This window comes from Nicotiana sylvestris, chromosome 1, assembly GCF_000393655.2.
Source record: "Nicotiana sylvestris chromosome 1, ASM39365v2, whole genome shotgun sequence".
Lineage (NCBI taxonomy): Eukaryota > Viridiplantae > Streptophyta > Magnoliopsida > Solanales > Solanaceae > Nicotiana > Nicotiana sylvestris.
The window spans coordinates 162,705,241-162,729,497 of NC_091057.1; the positions used below are offsets into that span (position 1 = coordinate 162,705,241).

At 35.1% G+C, this 24,257-nt stretch overlaps 1 protein-coding gene across 1 annotated transcript; it reads right to left on the reverse strand.

Moving 5' to 3' along the window:
* Positions 1–223: 223 nt before the first annotated feature.
* Positions 224–20,190, reverse strand: LOC104239269 (lysophospholipid acyltransferase LPEAT2). Its single transcript, XM_009793864.2, has 14 exons — positions 19,610–20,190; positions 18,404–18,584; positions 18,147–18,206; positions 17,083–17,246; positions 16,927–16,990; positions 15,588–15,656; positions 14,597–14,692; positions 13,868–13,912; positions 12,714–12,784; positions 4,753–4,819; positions 2,723–2,773; positions 1,315–1,425; positions 1,174–1,221; positions 224–731 (listed from the first exon to the last, which is right to left on the reverse strand). Exons 1-14 carry the CDS (start codon positions 20,086–20,088, stop codon positions 594–596), a joined length of 1,644 nt encoding a protein of 547 aa, XP_009792166.1. The 5' UTR covers positions 20,089–20,190; the 3' UTR covers positions 224–593.
* Positions 20,191–24,257: the final 4,067 nt, after the last annotated feature.

Sequence of the window (24,257 nt, forward strand, 5' to 3'; positions counted from 1 at the left end):
AATTGCATATGGCATAGTGCTATTGCACATGTAAATTTTTTGTCCAAGTTTTACTCCGATTCGATTTTACATCATTGCCCAAATTAACTATTTTATATGCTGGAATGTGAGAAATACTTGATTTAATGCGAGGAAAATTGAGAATATATATAATGGGGGATAGGATTGAAATGAAAGTGTCTCTGTGTAAAATAGAAACCTTGGGAACAAGAGGAGTTGAAAATAATGCAAAGAGCGAGAAATTTTAATAGAAGTAAATAAGAGTACACAGTTCCATTGCATTTTGAGTATAGTTTACAAATTAATAGAAGTCACAGAAGCTAGCTTTTACTTTCACTTCTATTGAGAAATTGAACCAAAATTTAAAAAAGAAAAGCCAAGGCACTAGAACTCTAGGCCTAAGAGCTTTACCATTCAAATGGCATATTAACACCCAAGCCATGTTTGTAAGGATAAATACACTAATCTAAGCAACAAAATTTCTGAGATATATTAGTAGTTCACAACACTGGTAGAAGGCCAAAAAAGGATTCTCTACCATTAATGGTGCCTATGTCCATCAACTTAGTTCACTTCTCCGTACAATAGACCAGCTATGGGCAAGTTTGTTGCAATAAACAAGGTGAGAAAAGGGCAATCAACAAAGGATATCTTCTTAAGCAGGCGATCAAATCGGCCTTGCTGATCTTCCCATCATGATCTGTATCAAACAAGGTGAAGAGTCCATGGATCTGCAATGGTCAAGATAGAAAAACTTAAATAAGATGTATAGCAATAACAAGCATAAAATTTTCACAATCTTTGAACCTAATTTCTAGAAAAATTCTCTGTATTATTTAAGCAAAGTAATCCACTCTTTTTTTCTCGGTCAGAAAGTAATCCGCTCACTCAAGCAATTGACAAGCCAATTGATGAGTCTCTACTTAAGTTCATTCATGCACAACGTGCTATCTTTATACATTTCTTACAGGTTCATTCATGCACAACGTGCTATCTTTATACATTTCTTACAGGTTAAACAAACCCCTCAATTTTACAAAGCAATATCACTTATCAGAGTGGTAAAACTTGAATTGACCTAGTTACATGCAAAAATAGTACAGTTACATCGAGTTCACACAACAATGTTTGAGTGGCCTTAGAGTTTCCCAAGACTAGCCAAAAACAACTCACCTCATTGTTACTCAAACCAGGAAGTGATAGCATAAGAGAATACCCAAACTGCAAAAGCGCATGGAAGTTATAGGGACAAGTCATATCTGCAGTTTGCTGATAATAAGAGCTATCAGACAGAATGAATGAGGGTGATAATACCTCTTGCTCCAGAATGTAGTTCTTCCCATCGTCGCCACATGCAGTAAAGGCTGATTCACAGGCTTGATGAAACAATGGCTGCTTCAAGATATGAGCTGAACCAACCAAAAACTGAAGGCAACAAACAGACCAATCATGAATTCTCCATCCATAACTCCATTCATAAAACAAAATCATTCCCCGACCCCCACCCAACCCCCTTGCCAAAACCATAGTGGCAACATACACCTAAGCATACCTATTTAGTCAAAATGACTATCATAGGAAAAGCCACCAAAGCTTTCAAGCCTAAATGGAAATTTCTTTTCAATATTTTTCTAAGTTGCGCGAACTCTTCGATTTTGGTGTCGTCCCCGTCCCGATACGAGACGGGGACAGGAGCGGGAGCGGGATAAGTCCCGGATATGGTCAACTGACTTCGGACACTTTGACCGGAGTCCAAATTTTGGAGAAAAATTGAGATTTTGATTTCTCAAAATAAAAAATAAAACAGATTTAGGAGTGAAAGAATAATGTCCATCTTGGAGAATGAAAGATTGAATTCTACAATATTTATGTAAATTTTTCACAGAATATCTCTCAAAATTTACAATATTTTTATAGCTCTATTTTTTATTAGCCGAATCCCCGCACCCGTATCCATATCCGCATCCCCGAATCTTAAAGTTTAGATTTTGCCGAATCCGATACTCGGATACCGTCCCCGTATCGGATACCCGCACCCAAGTCCGAGCAACTTAGATATTTTTTAAACGAGTCCTCGAGCTGCAACATATTCAAAAAAAAAAAAAAAGGAATTCCATTATCATCAAAGAGAGAAGATCTTTACTAATTTTGTTTATTTTAAGATAAAGAATTCCACTAGACATCTCACTTCCTCTTTTATCATCATACTTTAATCCTGGATATCAAATTATAATTTTCAAAAAGTAAAATATGAAGCTCGTTAATGATGCAAAGATCCCTATAAAAATTAATGAATGTCATTTGACATATATCTTTCGCCAATCGCCATATGGAATTCAATGATGTCCTTGTTATCCTCTGTCAGCTTTTCAAATTGACAATGATGGATTACAAAGTAAAGTTATTTCAAGTTTAGTCTTCAATATCTTCAGAGATTAGATCTTTCTTTACCTTGATAAATGTTTTATGAAATAAATCTACCTCTGACACTTCTGTGATCCCCCCCCCCCCCCAAAAAAAAAAAAGAATTAAAACTCAATCACCAACATGAATAATGGGATGCAAAGATAATTCAATTATGCTTGCAGTGTATAAATTTCAATATCTACGAGAAAACAAAAAATGTAGATCAGATTATAGGTTCATAAATCTGAATCAAGTTCCTAAAACAAGTAAGCAGATAACGACTTGATTTCAGAAGAAATTGGTGGAGGAAGAGCACCTGCTTGAATGTCATTTTACCGCTCTTCTGCATATCAATGAAGCCAAACATCTGCGATACAAGAAAGAATAGCTCAGGGAGATGAAGCAAGTTATTATACTTATATAAGTATTTTCTTTAACAAAATAGACTTCTTTTAAAGCAAATTATTATACTACACCAATAAAATTGACCTCACAGACATCTTAAACTTCCTATTACCTTATGGTAACTGATGATTTTCAGAAACAATAATTTTCACTCTTATGCGTTCATTTGGTAGAAAGCTTGATATCCTGAGAATCCTAGGTATATAAGATGGTGATGAAGTGATCATTTGTAGAATGCACTTAGATTCTCAGGTTTGATATGTCAAATTGATCATGATTGTTAACGTATGCAGCCTTGTCATCTAAAAGTTTAATATACTAGCGATGACACACTCTTAAATATGTCATTACTACGGCCCCTCACGTGTCTAATTCTTTTATCTGGGGCAAGCACGCGGATATTATTCTAAAGAAGGGTGGCTGTCGAACTCGAACCCGGGACTTCTATCTGCTATGATACATTAAAGAGAGCTGCCTCATCAAATAGTTTAAGTTGTTAGAGAGGATACACTTTATTTCCTTTATTAATGTCTTGAACACAATAGCATCTCATTATTAAACCAGTCCAACATTATTTTTAGCTCCACAACACCCTTGACACAAATTTCATCGTTTCAGCGAAAAAATTTACAAGAGATTTTCTCAACCATTGATTACCCAACTACAAGTAGGACCTCGCTTCATCAACTCCACATTTTACCCATCAAATCGACAAAGCAAAAGTACAAAGAAAATAGGTACAGAATAACTAGCACACACTGACCAAAGAAAAGGTACCTATGAACTAACAAAACAAAAAAGGGATACAAACTATTTAGAGAAAGAACAACCGAATATGTAATAAAAGAATAAAAAACAATAGCAAAAAATAAACCAGATGAAATTAGTGCAGCCACAAACAGACATGCCTTGTTGGTTGGTGAGAGCAAGAGGGAGGGAACAGCGAATTGATTGCAGCAAATTTCTACTTCTTTCCTTTTCTTTGCCAGAGGATTTTTTTTTACTATATGCACGGTCAAAAGAAGTTGGAGAAGAAGACAAGCGAAGTAGAGCCAGCAGCAATGAGGAACACTGGAAGTGGTGGATGGCAGTGGAAGAGGGGGTGAGGATAGGAAAACCAGATTTGCGTTTTTAGTAAAAGTATTCCCTCTCTAACTACTTAATCTTTTATATAACCCATCACACAATTCAACATGGTATCAAGTAAGCAAAGATCCTAGTACTTGGGTCTCACGGCCACCCATCAGCTGTCCACATGCTTTGCAAGAAAAGAAATAGACCAGCACGTGAAAAAGTATGCCGCACACCTAAGATAAAACTAAATACTCATGATTCCTTTCCAACAATTTAAGCTTTTTTATTAGGCGGTCCGCGGTGCACATATTTTGACAACGATGGAAATTGACCCTTTTATTTTAAGTTTGAGGGTCAAAGTGGTCTATCAGGATCTAACCCCATGAGATTTTAATTCAGAATAGCAATCTTCCTCCAACCCGCAACCTGATGATATAATCCTACATCAACTAACGTGGCATTCATAAGTTTAGTCCAGGCCTTAGCATTCAAAATACCACCTACCACCCTGTTTATAATTTTTTATTAATAAGATTACCACCCTGTTTATAAATTTTCTTTTTTTCTAAGATTACCACCCTGTTTATAAAGTTAAAAGACATGTAAAACAAAAAAGGGTACCAAGTAGAGTGGTCTATGCAAAAGCCGATAAGAAATGACAGGAAACACACAATGCAGTGAGAAAAGACATTTACAAGCCCAAGAAAGTAACTCCTAAAAGGTAAAGAATTAAGTTATCAATGAAAGAATTAACAACCATAATTATCAGGGAAACAGCTGCAAAAGACTGAGTGATGAAAGCCCTAACAAGAGAACAAATGCTCAAAGTTCTGAACTACGACAACTGGAACTAATATATTTTTTTACCTTTTCAGAAAGAGTACAGGGTTTCAGTCTTAAAACCCTGAGGAAGTCCTGAATCTCGACCTGTCCCCTGCAGAAACAATGGATATTACTGCAAGTACAATTTACAATAAAAAAATTCCATGAAAGCAAAACTACAAATCCCAAAAGTCTAGTCAGGATAGGAGAAAAAATGTGATACATCAATATACATGAAAACAATTGTTACCTTTTTCAAAAAAAAATATACATGAAAACAACAATTTTCAAATTTTCTATTGGACAGGATACCTAATCCATTTCAAATATTTATTCAAAGGTTTATAATTTATAACCAATCTAGGAACGCCACGTTCCTTTTCTGAAGCATTGTTTACATAAAAAGCAATGCAAGGCCAAGGATATTTTGAAGGTTTTATCAAACTCTTTTGTAACAAATTATTAAAAAAAATTTGCAGAATTCGATCAATTCAGCGTTCATCTGACAAGGTCGTGATTTAGTAGGAATATCATCCTCAGAAAAATTATCTTCGTAATGGAGAGTAACCATATGTCTTTTCCGATTCCAAAAGGCACTAGGATGCTCGGCACAAATATCAACAGCAATTTGTTCAGCAATCAACTTAATCTTTTCCTGTACTTTAGCAGATTTTAAAGTATCGAATATATTCATACTCAATATTTCTAATTGCAAAGAATCAATATGTCTCTGCTTCACATTAATCAGAGTATTAATATCTCTAGTTACGGGATCTGTAACAAAAGAATAGCTGATTTCTTTATCCTGATAAGTAGTATTAAATTTTTTCGAATCTATACTAGTAAAAGGATAAATAGCATTAATAAAAGGTGTTCCAAGTATAATTGGAGGGTATAACTGATTTTTTACCAAAAAGAAATAGTGAGGAATACAGACTTTATTTTGACAAATACGTGTATTTGGTAACTTATACTTTATATCTAAAGCATGACCAGAAGCAGATTTAACCAAATGAGTGGTTTTCTGAAAATATTTAGTAGGTACTAGCCTTCTTAAATGCAGCTTACGTCAGCTCCACTATCAATCATAGCAACATCAGTTATCGAAAAACTATTATCAATTAAAATAGTACATTTAATATACCATTTATGAGCAGTAACAATTTGCATCATTCCAAAAACATATTAGGTTTTTCACTATCATTGATTTTAGAAATTCCTTTACTTTTGTCATTTGAAAATTCATTGTCATTTGAAAAATCAGCTAGGGAATTATTTTTCTCTATCTGAGTAATCCTGTGATCACCTAAGATGCGCAGACTCTTCGATTTTGGTGTCGTCCCCGTCCCGATACGAGACAGGGACAGGAGCAGGAGCGGGATACGTCCCGGATACGGTCAACTGACTTCGGACACTTTGACCGGAGTCCATCGACAAATTTTGGAGAAAAATTGAGATTTTGATTTCTCAAAATAAAAAATAAAACAGATTTAGGAGAATGAAAGAATAATGTCCATCTTGGAGAATGAAAGATTGAATTCTACAATATTCATGTAAATTTTTCACAGAATATCTCTCAAAATTTACAATATTTTTATAGCTCTATTTTTTATTAGCCGAATCCCCGCACCCGTATCCATATCCAGATCCGTATCCCCAAATCTTAAAGTTTAGATTTTGTCGAATCCGATACTTGGATCCATCCCCGTATCGGATACCCGCACCGAGTCCGAGCAACTTAGGTGATTACAAATCATTTGATTATGTTTAAGAGACTTAATATCTCTTTTCAAATTTCAATTTCGGCCTTTAAATCGTCAAAAGAAGCATCTCTGGTTGGCGCATTGTTCTTATGAAGACGTTTATTAATCTCGGACAAAGAATAAGGCGCAGAATATTCAAATTCGTTCTTTTGTTTTTCAAAAGATTTTGAGCCACTAGAACTAGAACCTGCAGCCAAATCAATAATTTTTTCACGAAGTTTGTCATCAGTAACTTCTTTTAGAAGTTCTATTACATTATCGGATGTAATAGTTTTTATGTTCAAATCTTGAAATTGAGATTGTAATTTATAAAATTCATCATCATCACAAGTACATATATCACCTTTGCAAGCTGTACAAGTATTATCAATATTTTTATCACTATCAGATAAATCAAGTAAATCAACTTCAGCTTCAGAATCTATCTCAGAATTATAATCAGATTCTGATCCAGAAGTATATAACAAACTACAAACCTTATCACGTAACTCGTCTTCTAGTTCTAAGGTTTTCAGCTTTTGAAGCTTACAATTTGGAGCTATATGGCCAAATTTCCCGCATTTATAGCACTTAATGTCAGCAAGATCTCGCTTAGACCTATTCTTCGTAAATCTAGTAGACTTACAATGGGTTTTCCTAGAATCACGCCCTTCTTTGGATCTAGATCTAGATCTCTTTTTCTTATAAGGGCTATCAGGGTTAAGATATCTATGATATCTATTTTTCTTTTTCTTACTATGAGTAGAAGTTTCGGGTAAACCGAACTGGGTACAAAATTCTCCTAATTGAGATTTTTCCTTTAAGTTTATCTATCTTAAGTTGTCTGGATAATTTTAACTCGTTACACAAATTTAATCCTGCTTGTGTACAAACTCCTATTAGTTTTCCATAGGTATAATTCTTATACGGAATTTCATCGTAACTACCCCTTAAAGCTTTTCTTACTCTCTCAACAAATAAGGAGGGAAGGTCATCTATAAACTTAGCTTTCCAATGTTCATACTTATTTTCGGGTAATTCCATAACCCTACTCATAAAGGTATCTTTATACCATCTAAATTCACTAAGGGTCCTACATCTAAGACCATTTAGAAGAGTGCGAACAGTCTCATGCTGGTTGATAAATCTACCATTGAAGTGTTCCAGAATGGTAAGGACAAGGGTATAAACAGCATCTTCTCTATTTTTTACTAGAGTCCTGCCTAAGTTATCAACTCCCTCGTCAGTGGCTATTGCATTAATGATCAAAGCTTTTTCCTCAGTGGATAAATAGTTATCCCACCAACCACGAAGTTGGCCAATAAATCCCGCAATAATGATTTTGCAAATAGTTCTATCCGTATTCTTTACACTTTTACAGATAGTTGCATACATAAGCATTCTATGCACAAGAATAGTTAATTGCCTATCAGTTAAACCATCAAGATTCCATTCATATATTTCGAAACCGTTGTAAGATGTATTAGTCTGATTCCAATCATGTTCCTCTATCAAAACATCTTGAGGAGTAGGACGGGGATAATAGTAAGTTTGCATTCTGGGTTTGTCAGCATACTTACTATTTGGTTTAATTAAACCCTTGAGTTTATTAAACTCTGACCAAGTTTCATTTTTATAATCAGAAATAGTCTCAATTTTATCAGCAAAATTTTTCGATAAATCAATTGGTTTATTATTTAAACGAGAAAGCTTTTTATCAAGAAGTTCTTCTAAATCATCAAAAGATTTAAATTTGAAATCCTAAATCTCAAGAGGTCTTTGAACATGAGTAAGAACAGTTTGATCATTTGATTTGCTTCTTGAAGTGGAGGCAATATCAATTGTCTTTTTGTTAGTACTCATTTCTTTTATCAAAATTGTCAATACATCAAGTTTTTTTGTCAAGAGAACTGATATGTTCACCCAAAATTTTTACATATAACCCTAAATAATTGTTTTGAGAAATTAATTTATTAATCTCTGCGACGCTGACTGCTGCAACATTTTCATCAATAAATTTTTGTAAGGCAGAAAACGTGATACCAGTATTATTAGGTAAAATAAAAGGTGCCTGGGGAGGGTATACAGCTTTAACAATATTACCACTCCCATCTTTATTATAAGTTTCGAAAAACCAAGTTTTAAACTGGTTCCATTTATCACTAAAAAATTCTTTTTGAATATATTTTCTTGCCCGCGACCCTGGGCTAAAATCAATTTGGTGTGGAATCATTAAATCACATTGGGGTCGAAATCCATTTCGGATACAGAAGGAATATCCTTATCAGAAACATTATCATTATCCTGAACAATATTTGTTTGAGGGTTAACTTTAACCCTTTCAACCGGCTTATCACTAATTTTGGTAGAAATAGTGTGTAAAGAGGCTGCACGATTTCGGGCTGGACCATAGACTGGTTCAACAGGAGAAATATGTTGAATAGCAGGTAAGAGTCTATGATTAGAAAACGAATGACTATTATAAATAGTAGACTTATCATCAAATTGAATACAAATCCTACCATCCGGATTTTGAGTAACATGCAAAAATTCACTGTTTGACAAGTCGTTAGTGATCTAACTTGGGGATATAACCGAATTTAAAGTCCAAGTAGGATCCTACTTATAGAAAGAAAAAAAAAACATAAAGAATCTATACACACTAAAGTGGGTCCCTTATCTGGGTCCCTTACACAGTGTATTTACTGTTTATACAGTGTTTCTACTGTGCAAACAGTGTTTCTACTGTTTGAATGGGGTCCTTAGCAGTTTTACTATTGATCACAACCCCCTTTTCAATTATAGCGAAGAATTCTCTATTCATGATTACTCAGATGAAATTAGAGATGATATGCAAGATTATTATTTCTCTGAATAAAATGAATTGTTGTATGTGCAGCATGGACCCTTCGTGGGCCAGAGGTAGAGGCAAAGGGAAAGGGGGAAGATCCTCCCCAGGAAAATCATATTCTCACGGATCGTCATCCAATTCCCCAATAATACAAATGGGAAAAAGGAGTTTGATAAACTCTTCAAAATTAGCTCTCAAAGGCGAATCTTCGCCAACCCCTTCTATTAACCTGGAAAATATTCCAGAAGACAGTCTGTTATACGGTCATCTGCAAGCATATTTGGCCGCCCAAAAGCAAAGTGGTACATTTGCTTCGGTTGCCAAAGAAGAGGACACTGATGATATCAAGTCCTATGAAAAACTACCAAATAAATAAGTGATATTTCTTTTAGAAAACTCTGAGATTCAGAGGAAAAATGAGCCATGGAAGATATTCCAAAGGTATTTGATTAATGGATTATACTATCCAGGTGAGTCATACAAAACCCGTTCTTATTATGGGACTATTCTCACCAGCACAAGCAGTGCAAAATTTCAACACTTTTCTGGTTATAACACAAATAAGAATGTTTATAACTTCTCAAAAATTATTATTAAACAGATTATATGGGGATTTCCACAATGAAGAAAAGGCAGATAAGCCCCAACAATCTCTTATGAATTTTACCTACTGGGATTATATCCAAGCCTTTGATAAAGTGTTTTATTATAATAATGAAAGACATAAGCATACTTGGTTCATAAAAGTATGTTCAAAGATATTTGCAGGACCCATTCCTAATTGGTTCCTAAATTGGTGGTCATACCATGGTCCAACGGTAAAGATTTTGCCCGACTCTTTTATTACATTATACAAAGAATGGGCTAAAGTTTCGCCAGATTTGAACGAGTTATACCACACAGATCATATCTGCTATTTGGAAAAAATTGACCAAATATATTTCTTTATTGAATTCTCAATTCCATGAATTCATAAATGGACCCCAGAACTAGGATTCACTGAGGACCAAATTCCTTGCTTATATAGGGTGTTTTATAATAATTTCTAGGATAAATTGATGAAAACGGATCCCAAAACAAAATTGTTATACGGTCAAGAACTCTTAGATTCCATTAAAACAAAAATCCAAGAATATTCAGCCACTCCTCAAAAGAAAATGATTGATGATAACTCAGTCAAACATATTGCTAGAAGAATCTCTGTTCAAGAAGGAGATAAGAATGAAATGATCAACCAATATTTGGAAGAAGTAAAAAGAAATTTACTTCAATCTCTTAATCAATATGAAAGATCTGACACTTCAATGAAAAGTGAAACAAGCAACGATGATACTGCAGAAGATGATTCCCAGCAAATGCAATCAGAAGAGATATTATCTGATAAAGCCATAGACAAAACGGAAGATTTCCTCCATCGGATGAAAGAATTAGAGAAAAGGGGGTTGTGATCAACAATAAAACCGCTAAGGACCCCATTCAAACAGTAGAAACACTATTTACATAGTAGAAACACTGTATATACAGTAAATACACTGTGTAAGGGACCCAGATAAGGGACCCACTTTACTGTGTATAGATTCTTTATGTTTTTTTTTCTTTCTATAAGTAGGATCCTTCTCTCATTTTGAGGAGGCATCAGAAGAAAAACCTCTCTCTCTTCTCTCTAATCTCTCTCTACTGTAAATCCCTCTCTTTTGTAAGCATTTAAAGTAAATAAAGATTTAAAGTTCAGCATCTTCAGGCCTTGCATCCCGACTTAAGAGGTATTTATTTATTTTATAGTATTATTACTTCGTTTCTCTCCCCAGCCGTAACTATGTCCGGCTAAACAGATTCATATCTATGTTAAATGTCTAACTTCTCTTGCATATTAACCATGAAAGATCCAGACTCTATCAAAATATAAAAGAATTTTAATATAGCTTCTTGGCTTGGTTCCAAGATGGTGGTACAGTCAAATCTAGTACTACTCGTATTGGCTTTGCCTTAGTGGCTCCGTCTAGCCAGCTGTGACACTAAAGCCCGCTAAAGTTGTTAAAAGGGCGTTCTCTTTCACAGTTAGAACAACTAGACACATGGGCTCAATAAGAGTATGTATTAGATGTAGACTGGCCCCTTGCTTGGGTAAAAGGATAGATCCTTCCATACAGTCATTAAAGCTATAATAAAATTTTTGTATATTTCGAATCTTTACTGGTCGTGCGGACTACCGCCAACCTTTAAAGGTACTAAACAGCTAGATCTGGATGGCCAACTCAACTTTGTGGATATTTTCAAATTTTCTATTGAGACCACATAAAGTAGGGAGGAGGGTATAATGACATCTCAATAAAACACCCGTATAACATGAGAATGGGAGAAACTCACACAATAAATAGAGATTGTGAGAAAGAGAATTACATTTAGACATAGTCATCTAACAAGAAAAACCAATGAAATTGACCAAAGCGATGCAGACATGTGACTTAAATCAGTTCACGAACAAACAAAAAAGAAAAGTCCGGATCACACAAAGTCAGGACATGTTAACCTTCTCTTTATAAAGTCAGGAAAAGTATATCCAACACTGATGGTACTTTTTTAAGTAATTAATCGTTACGTACGATCAATGTGAATAGAACAGAGAATAAAGGACAGCGATCTAAATTTCACCAAGTTTGTACCAGAACGCCTAACGGCTAAAGTTATTAGTCAACAAAATACATGCATACAGACAACCAGCTTCCTTGCTGCCAGGCCCGTACCCAGATATTTTATCCAGCTTGAAGTCCCTTGTGTGACATGAAGACATGTATATGATAGGTTTGAACACACACACACACACACACACACACACACACACACACCGAAAATGAAATCCAACATTTCAAATAGCTTAATTTTACCAGAGCCATCGGGGGGAAATATTTACCAGAGCCATCACTCTGTCAATCTCTGTATTTTAATATATTTGGATATTACATGTTATTTGTGTGTGGATATTACGTGTATTAAAAAGTTAAATGCCAAAAACTAGATCTAGAAAGTTATCATTTCACGTGCTCTCATGTTTTAAAAAAAAAAGCCTATATAGCCTTGTGAGGACTGAAGCAGTGTGGCCCACCTATGCACTCCTGATTGAAAGCCACAATGGTTAAGGATAAGTTTTATCCCTTACTATTATTATTTCTCTTCCACTTAATTACCGGAAGTCCATAACCTCAACTCGTGTCAAATTCCTTGACAAATAATTCACAATAACCAATCAGTATCGGACAGAAAGGGGACACTGTTTGCAACAGAAAGTCCATGCCCTTTCCACAAGCCAAAACAACATACCTGGTGTCTGGGTTCATTGAAAGGAAAATATCCAGAAAATATACAGTCTCCAAAGAGCTCAAATGAAATGCTTGAAAACGAGAAAAATGACATACTTGGAGTCTGGGTTCATTGAAAGGAAAACATCCAGAAACTCTACAGCCTCCAAAGAGCTCAAATGAAATGCCTAAAAACAAGAAAACGAGAAGGATCATATATCCTTTCAATTATCACGTTAAGTCCACATTTTGGAAAAGGACATTGCTGCAAAGGCACAAAAATCTGCATATTAGGTTATAATATGCTTCAACTATCTTAATAAGCCACTGAATAACTTTGTCAGTCAGTACAAGTTTTGGACTGCTTCTTCAGAAAAATGGTAGTTCATTCATGGGAAGAATACCTTTTTTTCTTTTGTTGTTAATCAATAATAGAGTACATAATTACACAATTTTGTTGTATTTGCAAGTTATGGTTGAATGGAATCGAGAAAGACTAACCAATTATTTCTTGAACCAGATCATTTTACCAATTACTACAGGTAATATTAGCTTGGAGACAACGAGTGCCTGTGATACTATGATGTTCTCTGTTTTGTAACACTACGCACACAAAAGTCAACTCATTTTTCCAAACTTCTCTCTACATCATTCAGATCCCTTGTTCTACCCTTCCCCAACATCAATCTGTAACAACAATCAACATTATATCACATCACAACGAAAATGCAATTATCCTCAACCAAAGCAATGCTAAAATAGATGTACTAAAACTAAATACAAAAACTAGATCCGCTCAGACCCAAAGCAATGATATTTTGTTGATGTTCTCATTGGCAGCAAAAGGGGAAAATCCCAGTATAGAAAATGTATACAATAGTATTGTTCTCCATAAAAGTCATCCGATACCTATATCGATCGCAATCCTCTCTGTACTCTAAAAGTAAATAAAAAACAGTGGACTCCATTTGAGCTACTGTACACCTAACTTCCTCGTAGTATCCGAATCAACTATAGAAAAGTACCAACTGGGTCTACTTTAAACTTATGGGGCAAAAGTAAAAGTTATATTTGAGCATTAACACAAATAAAAGGGGCAATGAGGCTAAAAGTTCTGCATTTTGAGAAATGATGATGGTACTTTTCCATGCCAAGCTTTGTCTCACAATTAACTGATAAACACATCATGTCTCAAAATTGTCATACTCTAAGCAAATAGCTAAGAAAGGTGAATTTGCTTTCTTCAGGAGAAGTAAAGAAAGTAAACTCACCGCTTCAACCGCTGCCATCTCAACAAAATAGAGTGATGGATTTTCCTGGAAACGGATAAAAAGACATTACTCCAGAGTGATACACTCAACTGAAATCCTTGTACAAGCAAAATAGATATCAAATTTGATCAGCAAGTAGAAAGTATTCATCATTTCCTCAGCAAAAAAAAACATAGAAAAAACTCCAAGGGATTGCACCTATACTGAATGATTCAACATTGCACACCAGCATGGGAAAGAAGCAGCGTTTCTTTTAGACTGAACTTAAACTCTTTCTCCACCGTCAAATATGAAAATTCCTTGTTAAAACGGCACTAAATTTAAGTCCACAAGAATTTCCAAATGCAGGGAAAATTGGCACGCTTCCAGTTCATAAGTCCCATAGTGCTGACAGTAACCCAGATAATAAAAATGTTATTACAGTATCAAGAGGGCACACTTGGAGTTAAATATACAGCACTTTGGACCAGATATGTAGCAGATTGGTGACATGTGGAGTACTATAAGCAGCTGTACATGCATCCACGTGTATTTGCTGACAGTCTAATAGCATATGAGGTTTATATTAGTCTCGGATAAGCTATATGTGCTCTTTAGGAAGAAAATCTTTCAAAAATATTGCTAAGAATAAGGCAGGGCCCACCCCAAGAGGAAGAAAAGAAAGTTGATACATAAATATAAGCAATTTGAATGTGATTTAGTTAGCAAATATTGAAAAGAACCATATACCTGATTGGCCTCCAATGCCTTAGCGAGAAGCAGTACATCGCCATAAGAATGAGATGTTTGTACAACATTAAGGGCAGTTGCAACAGCATGGCCAGTCTGTATTGATAGAAAATTTAAGGATCAAGCTTCCGTAAATAGGATGAATAAAGGATGATAGCTGACTAGACAAGCTCACACTTTTAGTAACATTTACTTACACACGTTATCCACAAAATGACATTCAACTGCACAAGCACACAAAATTTGTTCTTTTGTTTTTGTGTGTGTGTCAAGTCACTACAAGAGTCTCAAATATAACAAACATAACTTATTCATCACTAAAATCTGAACCGCTACAGAAGCTGCAAGGAGAAAATTTAGATGAATTTGGCCTTGTAACTGTAAAAACAGTCACCCAACTTCAACAAGCATTGTCCCTTATCCCTTTACACTGACCTCATAATGCAGCTATGCGGCTATTCTAGTGTAATTGAAGAATCCGGTATGAATTACTCACACCCATGTCACCCCCCAACTCCTTAAGAACAACGCCATTGTGTTCATTCATTTTACAGTGTGAATGGAAGTTAAAAGAAGACAAGTCCAGTCTAGTGAGAGGGACATGAACAGCTTGTAAAGAGATGTTGTATATCATTCTTTTTTTATTGGAACAACTTGTGGGCTACATGTGGTTAATCCACTCCTTTTTCATTGCACATATTTTTGCCACCATCTTGGTGTAGCATTTATTGACTTTAAAAGGCTAACGAAGAATCCATGTAACATAACAAAAGCACAAAATCTACATATCATGAAATCTCCAGCAATTTACCAGGTCGGATTTCTACAATGGGAAGAACAAGCACGTGAATTAAAACAAGCTGGAGAAAAAGCATGAACTCTGCATATTTTTTCATTCAAGAAGTTTTTGTACACAACACATACAACACATGAAAAATAAAATCTTGTCCAGTCAGCAGAGGAATAAGTTCTGTTATTAGACTCGACTCACCCTTTGAGCAAACCGTACAGCATTTTCTTTCTGATTCTCATGAGGTGATACAACAGGAAGGTACTCAACCTGCACATTACTAAACAAAGTGAGATAATAGTTTCAACAGTAATATCGACACCAGCAAAAGAATATGTTAAGTATTTCCAAGGGTAATAATCACATATGTCACCAAATCCACTCCCCAGCCCAATAATGACCACCATACACAGGAAGCGAAAAAGAAGGAGAAGAAAATTGAAAGTTAATGAGAAAAACCATGGACAAATTTCGGGTGCAAATTAATTTTATTACTAGAGAGGTTGCTCTGATGGTAAGCAACCTCCACTTCCAACCAAGAGGTTGTGAGTTCGAGTCTCCCCAAGAGCAAGGTGGGAAGTTCTTGGAGGGAAGGATGCCGGGGGTCTATTTGGAAACAGCCTCTCTACCCCAGGGTAAGGGTAAGGTCTGCGTACACACTACCCTCCCCAGACCCCACTAAGTGGGATTATACTGGGGGTTGTTGTTGTTGTTGTTGTACTAGATTGTGTAATTATGATTTAGAGAAAAGAGAATAAAACACGAATACACGAAATTATCCACGGTTGCCGGAATATTCTAAGCATATGAAGCTAGAATAGTAATTGAAGCAAAACTCCAAAAAGTTTTAGGGGAGTGGAAGTTTTATGGAATCCCAAAGTTTTAGAAGTTAAGACTTCTGGAGTTCCCTTGTAAGACATATTTTGTGAAATATTTATAATTTTAAAGAATATATTAGCACAGTTTAAATAAGAGAGTATGAAACAAGCACACTATTGATTGAAAGCACATAATAACATGATCCCCATTAAATTTAACAACTAATGAATCAAATAGGCCTACAGCTTCTAAAACAAACAAGAACATAATGTAAAATATTTAAAGCTAATGAAATAGAGCAGATGGGCCTACAACACAACCAGAGAAAACAGCAGCAGGTTTCTCAATTAAGCATAATGAAGATAAGTTTTTCTATCAGACACAGATCTACAACAATCAAAAAATATCAGTGCACCAAAGTTAAGCAGCATTCAACAGATCACTCCACAAATTAAAAAGGACCTGAAGAAGAGTCACAGTTTCCATGAACAGCTAGCAGTCATATTACCATCACGAACTGAGCCCAAACAGGAATGCATATACATGTAAAAGAGCACAGACTTTCGGATGGAAAGGAGCAGAGTTCTAGATATATGACACATAGCAGAAAAGCAGATAATAGATTTGAAACTTGACATTGGAGGAGCAGTCACACATTGAAGAGTGCATACACGTCAATGAACATTTAGTCACTTCTTTTCTTACTGTGAGTCATACATACCTCCATGAAATTGTGGAACTGAGTGAACATTCTAAACATCAGCATTCCAAGGGAAACATTCCCCCTGCACGACAATGAAACCCCACATGAGGGCGATAATAAATAAATAAACAATCATATCAGCCCAAAAGAACTTGCTGAGAAGGAAGAGTATACCATGATTGGTCAAAGTGTACGTGGGGATACCGCACAATAACAGGCTGGATAGGATATCCTGGGATAAATGCACCAAGTTGAAAGGAAATAATAGCTCTTCCGTTGGTTGTAGTCCCTTCAGGAAATAAAAGCACTCGGGGAAATTGATTGCAAGAAGCCTTTCTCTGTTTTCAGATCCTTGAAAGCATATTTCTGTATCAAATAGCTATATTGCTAAACACTTTATATTTATACATTCAGGAAAGAATGTAATCTACTTACAATTTGTGGACCGAGCTGTTCATTATTTCTAATTCTCTTATGCACTAGCGGAATACAAAGTAAAACTTTTGTATATATTCTGCATATACATGTGGCACCAAATACTCCCCATGAAGGGAGTGTAATAGATGGTACTTCTTCGGGCCTTATTTAACTGATTAAGAGAGTACATGGACTTCATAGAATTCCGGAGATAAAAAATTTGCTAACATTTCTTTTCTTTTAGTGGTACCTTCTCATGTGTCAGCTTTATTCTAAACAAATATTTACTTCATATCAAATGAATAATAATAAGTCATTACCCAGATGGCAATCAGGAGACAAAAGAGAAATGGGTAGATTATTAATATATTAATAGGAAGTTTAGAAATGGCAAAATGCTTGTTGATGAAAAGGATCAAGAGTCTCCTATGGACCACACATATTAATTTCCCGGTCTTCTATAATTCTTTGCACTTGTTGGCAAGCAGTTGAACGAGCAAAATTTGCTCGGAAACTACCCCCAGACTTCAACTGATCTGCATCTATATGGAGTATAGAGCTCAACCCTAGATCCCAAACATGGAATTAAAGGAGCAAGCTCTGCCTGGGATGGCACAAAACATTTCATGTGCTCTAGGGCAAACCTCAACAGCACATCTTGAAAACATACATACAACTACGAACAAGCGACCATGAGCCTAAGTGTAAGAAGTAGATTTAAATAAACTCAGAATGATATGCACTAACATAATAACAAAAAAATGCCTGCCATCCAAAGTATCAATAGAATAAACAAGAGACCAAAGACAGATACTATTTACCTTTATTTCACTAACAGCATGCTTCCTTGAAGTGGGAGAGAATCTATTAACATATATCACCTGCAAAAACGGGAGAAGGCATAAGCAAGTTTAATGTCTTAAGTACAGATATATATACCAGGCATTTTGAGGCAGAATAAACTGGATTCCAGAATTCGAAGCTAGAATCAAATGAAGTCTGCCAGAAAAAGACAACACATAACGTACTAGAACAAGTACACATAAAATTTGAGATAATGTTGTTGTGTGACAAATACCTGCATAGCTCTGATAATGGTTCCGACGAAAGGCATGGAATCATGGGACTCGGAAGCAACAATGGTAGGAAATAACTCATAGAAAAAGAAGATAGGGTCTATGTAAGAGACATGATTAGATACAACAACGGGAGCTATCTCCCTTGGTGCAGGTTTTCCTTTTCGTCTTATCCATTGGTACCTGGAACAGTAAATAGGAAAGGAATGAAAAAAAGATATTTTGTCGGACGCAATGATCGGAAAGCAAATCTAATGAAACAAATTCCTTGAACTCGGACAGCAGTTTGCATACTAATAGGAGTATGACATGACCTCTTTTCATGGAAAGACCTGTTTCGCTTTGACAGCACAAACTGCATGACTTTCAATTAACAAGTTACTGTCCACATTGAATTCACAATTATTGGCATGTTCTATACCCCTCTGATATACAAGATGAAACCATTAATCTTGTCAATTCATGACAACTAAATATTGCTACAAGATACAAAGGAATAACAGAAAACTTAAATACTTGGGAAAGGAATAATACTATAATAGTAGGATACATAAGGGTATAATTAACAATAAAAGAAAATATTTGAACAGGTAAGCTTATTTAGTGGCATGAACAAGGCCAGAGGTCTTCATTAATAACGTAAAGAAGCCACTAAATTTCCCAAGAGCTCCAACCTACATAGTAAACAGGTTTTTTTATCCACTCCGTCAAAATCTCAAGGTTACTGTGATTGTTGCTTCATTTAATCACTCTCCTGCTAGATGAATCAGTTTCCAATACAGGTGTGTATAAGTATCCAATGCAAGTACATCTAGCTCTTTTGTTAAGTTTATGTATTTTGAAGGATCCACATGAAAGACTCAAACTCAAATCACACCCGTCCCCAACGGGTGTGTCAAGGGCTCAATGCATATGATGGGTCGATGCAACAAATGAAAGCTCAATGAAGTTAACTTAATAGCACCTCTCTTTGAGAAAAAAGGCGTATAAATTATTATTTTTCACCTTTAAACACAAGTAACCAAAAAAAAAATTCTCCTTCACCCTTTCACAAGAAAGCAATCTTGCGAAAGAAGTAATCTGTATCGACACAAACTCAAGAAATCCGACTCCTTTAATTAAACAAAAGTACTATTAATATTCTTTGACTGGCCAAATTTGCAAGCAAATAGTTGAAAGCCAAAAAAGGTCGTTGTTTGAATAAATACCCGAAAGAGAAAAGGATGGTTCTGGCACTAGACCGGGTAACACACATCAATCTGGACCTCCATTTAGGCATAGGATTGTGTTTATCTTTCCACCCGTACAAAGCAACACGTGTCGCCACGTAACCGACCATCAAAGACAACCCAAAAAGCAACAACCTCACCAAAGCAAGTGGCAAACACACGACAATCTTGAACCATTCATAGACCCCTTCGATTCTAGGTGTATTGTTCCTGAACGGGTCAACGGTAGTGGATCCAGGCATGTCGAACCGTTTCGCTCCAAGAAACGCATATGGGTTATCATCCACCTCCGAAATATGAGTAACCAATTGATGATCATCGCCGTTGGGTAGCTGGTGGACCCCATCATCGTCGTCAACAGTAACGATCACGTGCGGCTCAGGCGCCTGATCGTGATCGGAGTCTGAGAGGTGGGTGGAGAAAGGTAAAAGAGGAGCGGATACAGTGTGGTCCGACATTGCCGGGAAACGATTGCCGGTGGCCGGAAGCGGAGCGTACAGAGAGAGAAAGAGAAGAGAAATGGAGAGTGAAAAGGTCAGAGGGGAAAACACTCTCTCCGACAAATAACGATTTTCTGTGGCTATAAATCTTTCTTTTTTAACCTATCAGACAAATATTACGCGACAAAGTCGGACAGATGGGTAACTTCATTTGTTCATTTGGATTTTACGGTGGATAAACTTAAAAAATATTTTTACTTTTACTATTTATTCATTATACAATCAAAAAATAATATTTTTTCCCTATTTTATCCTTATTATTAGTTACTTATTCCCTAAATCATACCCGAGGCTTTTGAAAATATTATCATTATTTTAAATAAAATTATAAAATATATATTTTATTTATTATTTTTTTAAGAGGTCTCTTTACTTATGGTCTTTTGCCTCCTTCTTCATTCTTTCTCCCCCTTCTTTCCTCTTCTTCTCTCGTACTCTTGAACCGAGGATTTATCAGAAGCAACATCTCTATCTTTCTAGATAGGAATAAGGTTTGCGTACAACTACCCTTCTCACACCTCACCCGTAAAATTATACTGGGTATATTGTTGTTGTTTTTTAAGAGGCATGAAAAGTTCAAAATGGACAATTAAAAGCAAACGAAGGGAATATATGTTTATCAAATGGCATAGTTTGTTCTATATTTTAATTTAGAAACTTACTTAACATATGTTTTTTGATTAATTAAAAATATGTAATTGTAAAAATGGTTTTCCAAGATAAATCCAATTCTTTTGACCACAAATTCTTCTCATAAGAACAGTATACCTTGTGAATCAGACTAATACGAAATTGCTCGAACCAATTTGATAAAAGAGTGATGATACATAGAATAGGCAAGTATATTGTTATGTGCTTGTGTGTAGGTTTCTTCTAAAAGTAACAAAAAATTACGGAATGTAGGTTTCTTCTAAGACTTAATTAAGAATTATTAGAATATGAAAAGTTGTGAATGTTCCATGCAGCTCTCTCGTGCCTAGGCAATATAAGACAACTTCATATGAAATTTCCTTTTAATTTCTTATACTATGTTAGTAGATCAGCTATTTGGTTCCTTCCTAATAGCAATATAATGTACTACGGAAAAGTTGCATATAGCACCATAAACTTCATTTTTCTTAAAGTGTTTTTTAAATATTTATCTTCTAGATCACCAACCTTTGTATAATGATCTCTTTCTCCATTTCTTAAAACATATGTTAGAGACTTACCCATAGGAATTAGAACAAATCAATATTATGTTAGAAGTAAAAATAAAGTTTAAGGGTAATCAAGCATATAAGTTCACTGCACAAAACTCTATTACGTGATCGAAACAAGAAGAATGAGAATATCTTTGTTTACCCATAAAACGGTACAACTGAATTTGTTACGTGGTTTATAGACAAACGAATTGATTTAATCCAAAATTAATAAATAAATAAGATTAAAGGTAAGATTTAGTGTTAAAATCAAAGAAAATGGTACGCTTGGCTCCGAGAGCAACGTATCCGAGGACAGAAATAAGAACAATATGCAAGAAAAAGTAAAGTGATATTATTTAACTTGAGAACAGAATGTCGCATAAGTTTTTTCAGTGATTTCGTGTCCCTACAATGGTTGTTGGATCTACTATTTATAGTTTTACTTAGGAAACAAGATCTTAGGATCAAGCTCCTCTTAAATAACAATAAAGGAGGTCATTGATGAATATGTAATGGCATGCCATGAATGCCAAAATTCTCTGCAACACCTGCCTATTTAGTACTAGAGAATATTCTCCATTAAATGTCATCCGGTGACAAAAATTTGACCCGCTCCCCTTGGTTATGCTCCCTTCAGGTTCTATCCGATACCAAGCGCAGCTATTGTCTGCGGGCTTGATTCTTATTTGTCTTTCCGCATGTCTCCGATTCCACGTGTCACGCCGCCATTTAGTCATTTAATATAAACAAATTTTACCCTATACAATTTTAAATGTATATTCATAGCATGTAATACCAACAAATACTAATAATATTAAATTAATGTAGATATTATAATAAGATTTTAAAATAATTCACTATTTATCCTTTAAATGAACGTTTGATCACAATTTAGACAACCTTTTTTAGTAACAATCAAAACTTGAAACGTTTATAATAAAAGAGGTGAGAAATTTAAATACATGTTTAATAAGCGTATTATTAACAAATAGTTGCAACTTTAATTACGATTCATGAAATAAACTACTCTAATTATACTTCAGAAACTACACACACATAGACACATTCTAGGTTACATGGTTCCTCCGTATGTGTATTATTGGAATTTTAATATTGAATATAACTAAACATGCGTTTGGACATAAAAAATTATAAATTTTTGAAAAAAATAGTATTTGGAGTTAAGCTGAAAAATGATATTTGAAATTATGTTTGAACATGCATTTCACTTAAAATATGTTGCATTTTTGTGAATGTCAGTGGGGGAACAAAAAAATTTTGAAAATTTTGAGAAAATGATTAAAATTATTTTTTAATTTTTGAAAAACTCATTTTCAAAAAATCTCTAGAAACTTGCAAAATTTTAGGGACAAACACTTTTTTTTTTTAAATCGAAAAAGAAGATGGACAAACAGGTCCTAAATCAACCTAAAGTACTTTTATGAGAACTTAGTCAATGGCTAGAAATAAGCTTCGCCCCTGTTGATTGTCAAGAATCTTATGCAAGATCTTGAACCTTAAAAAAAATTAATATATCATGTTGGATCCAATCTGGTGAATATTCAGCTCACGCTTTTCAATTAAAGTGTACTAAAAGCAGTCCTATTTTAAAAACATAACCACATGGTCGTAGAGAAATTTTTAAAAGGACTTATAGGGTGTGTTTGTTACGAAGGAAAATGTTTTCCATGAAGGAAAATATTTTTATGGAAAATGAGTAATTTTATCACTTATTTTTCCTTGTTTGGTTGATGAGTGGAAAATATTTTCCGGAAAAAAATACTTATTTGTTGAAATGAAAAAAAAAATTATCTATAACATGAAAAGAAATACTATTAATAGTATTTTTATTTAGGATGGGGTGGGGTGGGTAAGTAGGGGTAGGGTGGTGTTGGGGTTGGGTGGGTTAGTGGGGGTTGGTGGGATTGAGAAGGAGTTTTAGAAAATATTTTCCCTTCTTTTGATAAGGAAAATATTGGAGGAAAATGAGTTGATAAGGAAAATATTTTCCAAAACATTTAAACCAACCAAACATGAAAAAATTGGAAAATATTTTTCAGAAAATATTTTCCTTCATATCAAACACACCCATAGCGTACCTGCTTCATCAGTCGTAATTAAATTGATACTAATGTTATAACGTTTGCAGATCCTTTTATTTGTTTGCCGTAAAAATGGTTATAACAATTAAATTTGACTTTGTGGTTCTAAAAATGCGTGATCTATTTTTATGTTAGTTGTTAGGCAATGAATGTTAAGGAAAAAGATTAGAAGGCAAGATTATAGCTTAAAAACGATGTGATAGTTAAACCAGACAGCTGGAGATCGGGGCCTCGAGCTGTCGTGTATGAGGCCTCGAGGTCGAGTTGGGTGGACGGCTTAGGGCGGCCGAGGGGAGATTAACAATTATGAGAGCTACGGTGGTGGCTCTTTATGATCAATGATAAGCAACAATGAATAACAATAAATAGAACACAACGAATATAAGCAATAAATGAAAATAATGAGACCAAGAGAATATGTTAGAGAGCAGAGAGAATGTTCTTGTTATTCAATATTGAGCATCCACCCCTACAAAATGATAAGGATCCCCTTTATATATGAGGGGGAATTCCAACATAGTACAAATACATTTATCAAAAAAATATGGAGATGGTACAGCCAATTAATGTCATGATGCGGGCTTAGACTAGCCTGACAGACTTTGTCGGCTCTAGCTACGCGACTTGGAAACTTTTCACTTTTTCACCATAACCACTGATCTATACTGCCCCAAGGTCGGGCGTCGATAGCCCCTCGGGGATGAATCTCGACAATAGCCTCGAGCCTTCAGGAGGTAGTTTCTTCGAGGCACCTTGGTGACCGTAAAATCGGACCGCTGATTTTCACCGTATATAGATAGTCCCCACGTTTCTTAGAGTGAAACGATAAGAAATGTATTTG

What these genes read in the sequence shown, in the direction of transcription:
- LOC104239269 (XM_009793864.2), bottom strand. Translation starts at nt 20,088, where the DNA reads ATGTCGGACCACACTGTATCCGCTCCTCTTTTACCTTTCTCCACCCAC. An exon ending in CCATTATCAGAGCTATGCAG is followed by an intron (nt 18,207 to 18,403) that starts GTATTTGTCACA and finishes CCGTTTTTGCAG; the next exon opens with GTGATATATGTTAATAGATT. An exon ending in ATGCTGTTAGTGAAATAAAG is followed by an intron (nt 17,247 to 18,146) that starts GTAAATAGTATC and finishes ATCTGAAAACAG; the next exon opens with AGAAAGGCTTCTTGCAATCA.